Genomic DNA, 9,504 nt, shown 5'->3' with positions numbered 1-9,504 from the left:
ACAATAAAAATTATCACGACGTTTCATGAGGCTATCCACATATACAAGCACAGAGACAATTTCAACCGAGAAGATGGATTCTGGCTTAGCAATCATTGGAAAGATTTGATAAACCATTTCAGGTCTTAATTGATTGTTCACACTTACAGTGGCTTTCAGACAGCATAAAAAAAAAATTCGTTTCCCCCCTCCTCTTTTCAGAACATAGATGGACTAGTCCGTCTAAATAAACTGCCAAATCGCTGCGCGTGGCGCTAACGGTTTTTTTTAAATAAATAAATAAATACACCGTTTAAAAATAAATACATTTATGCAAACCGACACACCTGAAGACGACCGTTTGTGTTATGGTCGAAACGTCGTGAGAATTTTTATTGTTTTATATATATTTTCTTATTTTGTTGTTTCCCTTCAACGTGACTTTACCGAAAGAACTAAGATTGTGATAGGGTTCTTAAAATCGGATCTCTTACATTACTAGTACCCACGTGGAGAAAAGTTGTAAAAACCGTATTTATACACATTTAAAAATGTTTGGAGCAATCTCTTCTTCTTGTCGTATGGCGGCTGATCTAGATGCAGAGCAACAACTACAATTTCTTCTAGATTTGAAGCTTTCGTAACTGCAAGGATTCATACTCTTTGGTTTTTTCGGTAAAGTCACGTAGGTAAAAAATAAATAAAATAAATGAAAACTAAATCACAATCGTCCTTCAGGTGGGGACGACGTAGCGAAAGCACAAACGCTTAAAGTGTGTCTCAGAGATGGCTGTGACGAGGGATTATATAGTCGCGGGGCATGGAGAGAGCGGGGGGGATCATGGTGAGTGTAACCACAATTTCACATTCAGGTTGGTCAAGCCACATAACCGCATCAGGAGCAACGCAGTAGTGCATCGTAATTCTGGAGCAATAACTGAAAGTCGCAGGCGGCAGATGCCACAGTGATGACAGAGCGGTCAGCGTCGCACTGGACTTGCGATCCGGAGGTCGCGGTTCAATTCCCATCTCCTGGCATGGCGGTTGAAACAAAGGGGGAGCGAGTTTTTCAAATCCCCCCACCACCGCCTCTGTCCCCCCAGCAGCAGTGGACATGGCTTCACCGCAGTAGAGTCAATGATGGGTACGTGACGTGTGGCGGTGCCAAGTGTCAGCACTACTCCCGCCTCTTCAAAAGGCCAACAATATCCCCCACGCCTCCCTCTTGTGGAGGCGAGCAGTGGCCTCCACGTTCAATGACCCAAATTCAGGACCTCGCCTGGACCCTACCGGTGACCTATGCCGACGTTCGGGTTGTTCGTGCGGGCGCCAGCCGGTACGTTCATTACAAACATTTCCACCGGTAACGGTTACCGCTTCTTGACTTATCGAAACCGGTAACCTATTTTGTAAATGGTTTACCGCTTGACTTGATCTTGTTTAACAAACCGAGAACCCCGTGAACGGAAGGGGAGTGGCTGTCCTCTACTGAGGATGCGGAGTGGAGCCGCGGAGGCGGTGGCGGCTGCGTTGCCTGTGACCCAGCGCTGCGGACTCCGCCGCGTAGGTTGGTGGACCACACGCGGATGGCGTGCAACTCCATTAACATTCCTGCGCGTCGAGGCGGGGGGGGGGAGCTGTACCCAGGCTCGCCTGGAGAAGGCGGTGCAGTAATGTGAACTAACGTCCGTCTGTTCCTACTTACTGTGTGTGGGCCTCGAGAAGGGACGCCGTATCCTGGCTCGCAAGAAGTCGAGATGGCAAAAAATGGGACCGAGTGTTGCTCCCTTGCACGTCTGGGTTTGCTCTGGAACTAATTGTATTCATAAGTGAGGGACTGCCTAGATTACAAATTACAATTCATATCGGTAGATGATGAAGAAACTGATCGCACGGAAACAATAGCCTAAGCCAGCAAACATAACCAACAAACACGTGTGCTGACCAATAACGTATGGAGACTAACCCCGTAGGGCAATGTGTATCCAGCACACAGCCTGCACAAGGCTCGTTCTCATGCCGGGCGTAGTGCTGCTGGTTACCCAGCAAACGTTGAAACAAAATAAAGCCAAGAGCCACCATCATCTCGCACGGTTGTTCGCGCGATGCGGCCCTGCGTCTGACTCCTGCACGTGAGCTCACGCTCCCTCGTCCGCCGTGAGTCTCCGCCGTGCCGCTGACGGGTGCTGCCCCCAACACACTCGTCCTCTCGAACAGTCCGGCTGATGCTCGTAACCTGCAGATGTTCCCCAATCCACGCGTTTCTCTTTCGGCATCTCAATTTCATTCCAAGGGTTTTTTTTTCAATTGCGTGATGTTAACCTCCCTAAGTCACGTCTATCATTAATTCAGATAATTTATACGTGTATAGATATCTGCAACTAAGGTACGAATCTATAACAGCAATGTAAAAATCAATGTTGCTGTACAATAGTGCAAGTTGGAGAACCACCAAGATAGAGACATGAACCCCCTATCAACCTTCCCCAACAACTGCCTGAGGAAAATATATCGCATCTTCTGGCCAAACAAGGTTTCAAACCGGGACCTGTACATCGAGACCAATTCAAGATGCATAACAGGGGACGTAACAGAGAGACACGTGCTGATACTGGAACCCGAGTCCATAGCGAACACTGCCCTACCGTGGACCATCTACACCAGTTGCGTAGATGGCATTGATGTCATCGATGTTTGTGTTGTTGACGTTCGCGTTGATGACGGTGATCTTGACGATTTGTATCTTCAATGACCAAAGCAGAGTTTCTTTGTCCAATTATTTGTGCTGTCAAAAAACTAAATTATGCAATACAAGTGCTTCTTTTAGCTCATGAGGCTTTATTAAAAGTTATTACAGTAGTTGATACGTATTTATGTACAGTAGTTTAATTTGTATTGCATAGTTACAAAGTTAAGAACAAATTTACATGTATGTGCGTAGTATATGTATGCGTGCGTGTGTGTGTGAGTATGTGTATGCGTGTGTATGACCGTGTGGGTGTGTGTGCGCGTGGGTGTGTGTGTGCGTGCGTGTGGGTGTGTGGGTGTGTGTGCGTGTATGAGTGTGCGTGTGTGTGTATGTGTATGCGTGTGTATGACCGTGTGGGTGTGTGTGCGTGTATGAGTGTGCGTGTATGTGTGTGCGTGTGTGTGCATGTGCATCCGTGTCCCACTGCTTCAGGCCACTTCGAGTGAATCCACGGACAGGTCATTGTTTGGACCCGGCCCATTCTCTTCAGTGGATCCCACCTGCAATGCCAAGGCACAGAACACCCCCTTCAGGCCACCGTGTGAACGTGCAGGGATTTACCCCCATTACACAATACAACAATACAATTACTCACCAAAACCACGCAACACGGAGCATGAGCTGACGCTACACCACCTGATTTGCATAGAGGGGGCGCAGTGGTTAACACATTACGCCGTGAACCCTGCAAGCCGGGTTCACGGTGTAGTGCACTAAGTTAAATGCAGAGAGATATCTGGGCTTTTACCAGGTCTAGCCCCCCTTACAACCCGCCCTGAGGGCAGGGTAGCAAAATCCATTGTTATACTCCCTCCCTTAAACAAACTGCAATAACCAGGGAGGTGAAGTAAGGTCAAATAACCTTCACAACCCACATGGCATGGAGAGGCTTTCACTCAGTAGAGGGTGAATATGGGCAATGCTACTACGTGCGGTGCCAACTTGCCATCCCTACGCACGGCCAAACAGTGATGATTATGTTACTAGTGTAGAGTAGGAGTTAGTGACGTCATGTCACGCTCACCCTCTGGTATGATGATGTCACGGATGGTGCCGTCATGCACAGGGGGTGGGACGGTGATGTCATGTCCCCCTGGGGGATTTAAGCTGGAACCCGTCACGGGTTCAGGGTCGTCTGGAGAGTCCGGGAACGTGAAGGGTGAAAGTCGGGACCCGGGGTAGGGGGAAATTGGCACCAGGCTAGGGTAGCCTGCGGGTGTGCTAGGGACCTCCCCAGTACCTTTCCCCTGGGGTGTGGAGTGTAGGCAGTGAGTGTGCAGTACACGGAGTCGTGTACGAAGAGAGGTCTTTAATAAAACAACTGGCGTAAGCCCTTAATAAATGTGGCGTGAGCCCCTACACGAAGATCTGCCTCCAAGTCATCATATACGCCTCGACACTAGTGTTGTTGTAGAACGAAGGGGGACATGCGAGAGGCATCCCTGAAAAAAGCTGATCTGACGAGGTCCGTCGCTCTTAGACGTGCGTCGTGCACGCTACTTCCAACTGAACGCCCCGGCGCTTCGCGCGTGGCAGCACTCACACGTTTGTGGAAGCCGTCTTCGTCGCCGTCTTCATCGCCACGGCTGCGTCCCGAGAGCCGTGGCGGTGCCCGGACACCGAGCGAAGGAGACATTCTTCTTCAGCTCCTTCGATTCCTGACGGCTGGGCGGGTCACTCTCCTCCGAGGGTAGTTTCTGCACCACGGACACGAACGAAAACGAAAGCATCGACGCCGATGGTAAAAACGCCGTCGGGCACGTGGACTCCCGCTCTGAATTAAAAACCGACGAAGTCATCCTCCTCACGGTCACCTGAGAAGGGCCGTGCCCACACGCTGCACGGGGGGTCGGCCTCAGGACCATGGCCACGCCGTATATTTTCAACGGCGCATCCCGGGGCTGTTCCTGCGGGAGGAAGTGAGGCAAAGGCAGAGTGCCATCGTCTTAACACACAGGCATGATGCGCCATGCTACGTGGGTTCTGAATGCATTAGTTGCCATGTGACGCTGCCGACATATCTGTCAGGATTTTTTAACAATTGAGAAATAACAGCTAAACAGTCATTTTGAAGAGCAGCACCCCCTCTGCCTTGCATCGCCCTCACCTGCTCGTGATATGACTTTAGACAGCGCTTAGCCGCTATTGCCCATGCCCTAATGCTCCTCTTGCTCCTCTTGCTGCTCTTGCTGCTCTTGCTGCTTCCACCAATGGCGATGGGAGGCAGACTCGGGGTGGCCATCAGTGAGCCGGCAGTGATCCCCCGCATTGGCGCCGGGGCCCTGGCTTGGGCCCTCGGGGCCGCGTTCCGTGGCGGTCTCTGTGTCAGGGAGGGAGGGAGGGGTGAATTGCAGCTGTTGTGTGGATACGTGTGTGTGTGTCTCACTGCGGGGGCGGTGGTGCAACGGTTAGCACGCAAAGCTACGAAGGAAGCCAGCGACTCGAGAACACTACCTCCTCATTATCAAAAACAGTGGCAAATATTTGAGCTTGTCATGGGCCTCCGCGAGGTCGAATGCAAAAGCACATGCCTCAGCTCAGCAGTAAGGGCCTAGATTCGATTTTCTACTCAGATACCTTTTTGTGTAGACATTTTATGTTCTGCCCCTGTTCTGCAGAGTTTGAATAAGAGCGTGAACATAAGAGTATGAGTGTACACGAGTGTGAGTGACCGTGTTTCTGGGTGGAGTTTGTATGTTCTCCCTCTGTTCTGCATGGGTTTCGTGAAAGGCACAGCAGCACCTTCAATTATGACAGCCTTGCACTGTAAGCATTATAGTGTCCATTACCACACATGCACTCACGATGAAGTGAGACATTACCTCCTTGGTGTCAGTGCTGCTGCTGCCGGTGCTGATGGATTCGTTCAATTTCCAAAGCCTCCTCCCCGTGGTGCCCTGGGAGACGCCGTGATCACGTGCCGCAGAGGGGTTCAGCTTCAGGGCCAGGGCCACGCCATCGATTCGTAAGTACGCATCCCTTGACTGTTTCTGTGGGAGGGATGGCCAGGTTAAGTTTATTTTGTCGAACCAGGTGAGAGATCAGGAGGCGAGAATAGAGTCCCATTTGCAAGAGTAACCTGGGGCATTGAGTAATTTGAGCTTCAATTTTTTTATTTGGACCCTGAGATCATCTGACGATGGCCTACTCTTGCGAAGGACATTAGGGCATCTTTATCGTCCACTGTAAATCCAGTGTTACTGTGGTGAGTACAGAACCAACATCTCAGCAATAAGGGTGGCCGCTGGGTTCGAATCTTGAACCTCTGAAACACAGCGAACTACTGGACATCAGGGAGCCAGCATGATACCTCGTGCTGGGGCCCTGACTTGGCCCCTTTGGCTATGTTCCAAGGCGGCTTCTGTGTTAGGCAGGGAGGGAGGATGTGCGAGTCACGCAAGTTAAAAATCGAATTGTGAAACTATAAAAGAGATTTTCCACTCAAATTACCATCTCAACATGTTCAACATACAACAACCGCCATTCGCCACTAAGTGGCAGTGACATCACCACGGCGCTTGTGCCATGCTATGTGCATGCCAAGGCCACGTGAAGTGTCGAATGCCCGTCGGCAGGAGGTCATGGGGCAGACCCAGGTTTTATGGGTCGACAGACTGAGATGACTGGCCCATGCACCACCTGTGCCCCCTACTGTGCCAAATTGTGTTTTAGGTGCCAAATGCTCCACTCGTTGTTGTGAGCATCACTCCTATGCCCTCTGTTGTTGCTGGAGGACGACTGTCTCCAACTGCCCGGTAGCGTCCTTCACGAGCCTCCCCCAAGATACATACACATATATATACATTTGGCCAGTGGTGAACATTCCTATGATGGAGGCGAGTCTATCCATAGTAAAACCAGTGCGGATCTTTCCAAAAAAGTCTTACTTATTTAACAGACCCAAAAGGGAAGATTGATGAGCTACGTCAACCACCACCTCCCTCACTCCACCCCCCCTTGATTCAAACCAGGACGTGAACTCCAATTGTGAGCCACTGCTCAACTGCAGAACCACCTGGCCAGATCTTGGTTGCGCGTTCTCTCTCTCTCTACACACGACGCAACATACTCAGTGACGTCGTTATGAAGGGTGTGACCCGATAACCTATCAGGTGACACACCTCCTCCTTCACACGTCGTACCATCGGACTCGCATCATTGCGTTGTTGTGACAAGGGTCGCGGTGACTGCGCGGTGATCACGAGTCGTGTCAGTCGCGTCCCCCGGGCGACGTCGGCTCCGTGACTTGAAGCTCTCACGTCTGGGCTGGCGAGGCTCCTGCTGCCACGCGCTCCGCACACCATCTCCTCCTGCATGCGATCGGCCAAGGGGTTAGCGTGCACGGGTAGCACATAGCGTGGAGAGCGCTGCCTTAATTAGAGATAATAACAATTAGTGTTCATAATACAGGTTGTTTTAGGTTAGATCGCATAAATATATAAATGTGTCATTAAACCCGCCACCACCCTATAGCCAATGAGTAAGGTTTGTCATGTAAACAGAACATGCCAATATGTTACTAGTACAGCACATCAGTGTGTTGGAGAGCAAAGCCACAACATTCATAATCGGAGTACGACGTTTCGCCAGTAATTACAACTAGCTTCATCAGGCGACAGCCAGATTTGTCGAGAAATCCTCATGTTCCTTTCCTTAAATAGAGGGGTAGATGTGATGGTATCACTTGTGAGCACTTCTTGAACAATGTGGTGGGGGAGGCAGGGTGGATTAATTAATGCATATAAATGACTGGGTATCCATTGCCGGTTGGGTTATTTACATGGTAATCAACGTACATTATGCATGTACATTAAGCACGCCCATTGTTCATTTATATGCATTCATTAATTTATATATTTACGCAATCTAACCCAAAAAACTGTATTATGGGTATTGGTCGGGAAAGCCTACGTGTTAAAATAATGATTGTCATATACAGTAATACCCCATTATACGTTGGCCATGCATTCCTGAAAGATGCGAAAACTAATATCGAAATGACGTGAATCAAAGTGATATACAGAGTAGGCGGAGGAGGAGGCCGAGGTGATGGACGACAAAAGGACGGACGATGCTGTCAGCGACGTAATTGTGGGTTGAGGCGATGCAAATTAGGTAGTGGTATCAATAAAGTGACAACGTATTTGCGAAACGACATGAAAGTGGTGAAGGCAAATCTGCGTAGGACTGTAAATATAACTGTAATTTCTGCAAATACTGCACATTGTAAGCCTATTTTTTACGCAAATGACGAAACACCACAGACAACACAAACAGATGCAGGGTAGGGGCTAAACGCAACATTCATCTAATTCGCAAAAATCTGAGTTTGTCAAGCTCAGCCAAGGCCATTGAAGCACCACGTGCACACAAATACAAGACACGTGTACCTCTATGTACCTCTATCTCCGTATAACAGAGATGGAGGTATAAAGAGACACGTATACACGCACCAAGATACCAGAGACACGCAGGTTTGACACATGTCTATCTGTATCTCCGTATATACAGAGATGGATATACCAAGACATACACAAATACAGACACACGAACAGAGACGCACAACACGCCCACGAAGACACACACAGACATCTGTGTATACCAGTGACGTGCGGTGAGGTCAATGGCTGATGAGGCACTGGCTAGTCAGAGCCAGATTCACACACTGATGGGGGCGTGGCATCACGGAGGGGGGCGTGGCATCACGGAGGGGGGCGTGTTAAACTCGTCCCGCTTAGTGAGGCAGATGTGATAGCTGCCTCCCCTGGTGCTTTTTGATTGCAGTTTCATGACGAGACCAGCGAGCCTAAATATCTTTATACACATACGTGAAATGTTACCTGGAGTATGGAAGGCGAGGACATGAAGTGAAGGGGTCTACAAACATTACATTGGTGACATACTGAGATAGTAACAGGCACGCGCTTATTGCCCGCGCTCCATCTAGTTACTGAGGGGTTGCGCAATCAGAGGGGAGGCTGAGCTCGTCACTGCCTCACCTCTTCCTGTATTCGCAGCGGAGCTCCACAAATTTGGCGATTTTGACGATAAAAATTATGGGAATCGTACAAAATCTACATTTCTAACACAGATAGGTGGAAAAATTGTAATATTTATTTATCTTTTTTAACTTTTCGTAACAGCTATTTTCATTGGAGTATGACAGGTGAGGCTCTGCCTCCCCTCACCGCACGTCCCTGGTGTATGTCCGTGCGACAGAGACACACAGACACGGAGACACCCAAAGCCCAGGTTGAGCCGCACGTGCGGCGTGCCTCGCAACCACAAGATGGCGCGGCGCTGCGGCTGGAACTTCGTGGCCACCGCTGCTACTCACAGCGGGGTACACGGCTGCCCTCTCTCTTTATCTGACTTGCTGCTGATGGTGGCGGCGGCGGTGGTGAAACTGCGAGGCGCTGGGCGCGATGCGAAGCTCCTGCTGCAGATTCTCAACGTGGACTTGCGCTCGCTTCCGGTGACGTCGGCGATGACGTAATCTGTGACGACAGCAGCTGCGCCGACCTGGTCACGTGCCCGAGTAACATCACGTCTCGCGAGATTATCACGTGCCGTGTGTACGTGCGTGTGTGCCCATGCGTATGTGCACATTTGTGTATATGCGTGTGTGCATGTGCATCTCCTCGTCTGTGTACATGCATGTACATGTGTGCGTACATGCGTGTGTGCATGTGTGCCCATGTGTATGTGCACGTTTGTGTACATGCGTGTGTGCGCATGTATCTACTCGTGTATATGCATGTACATGTGTGTACATG

The 9,504-nt window shown here is 49.9% G+C and overlaps 1 protein-coding gene across 1 annotated transcript; it reads right to left on the bottom strand.

Annotated features, from left to right (window-relative positions):
* Window positions 1–2,797: 2,797 nt before the first annotated feature.
* Window positions 2,798–9,504, bottom strand: LOC116955614 (uncharacterized). The gene is made up of 7 exons (XM_032976773.2): window positions 9,066–9,504; window positions 6,871–7,038; window positions 5,551–5,718; window positions 4,836–5,048; window positions 4,543–4,635; window positions 4,272–4,425; window positions 2,798–3,228 (listed from the first exon to the last, which is right to left on the bottom strand). The coding sequence occupies exons 2-6, from the start codon at window positions 7,030–7,032 to the stop codon at window positions 4,303–4,305; spliced, it is 759 nt and encodes a 252-aa protein (XP_032832664.2). The 5' UTR covers window positions 7,033–7,038; window positions 9,066–9,504; the 3' UTR covers window positions 2,798–3,228; window positions 4,272–4,302.

This window comes from Petromyzon marinus, chromosome 60, assembly GCF_048934315.1.
Source record: "Petromyzon marinus isolate PM22_M1 ecotype Great Lakes invasive population chromosome 60, UKy_Petmar_22M1.pri1.0, whole genome shotgun sequence".
NCBI lineage: Eukaryota > Metazoa > Chordata > Hyperoartia > Petromyzontiformes > Petromyzontidae > Petromyzon > Petromyzon marinus.
This window is presented reverse-complemented; position numbering and strand designations above follow the sequence as displayed.

Excerpts from the sequence above, each read along its gene's own strand:
- LOC116955614 (XM_032976773.2), bottom strand. The coding sequence starts at position 7,032 with ATGGTGTGCGGAGCGCGTGGCAGCAGGAGCCTCGCCAGCCCAGACGTG. Across the intron at positions 5,719-6,870 it reads GCAATGATGCGAGTCCGATG|AAACAGTCAAGGGATGCGTA; the intron begins GTACGACGTGTG and ends TCCCTCCCACAG. Across the intron at positions 4,426-4,542 it reads GTGGGCACGGCCCTTCTCAG|AAACTACCCTCGGAGGAGAG; the intron begins GTGACCGTGAGG and ends TCCGTGGTGCAG.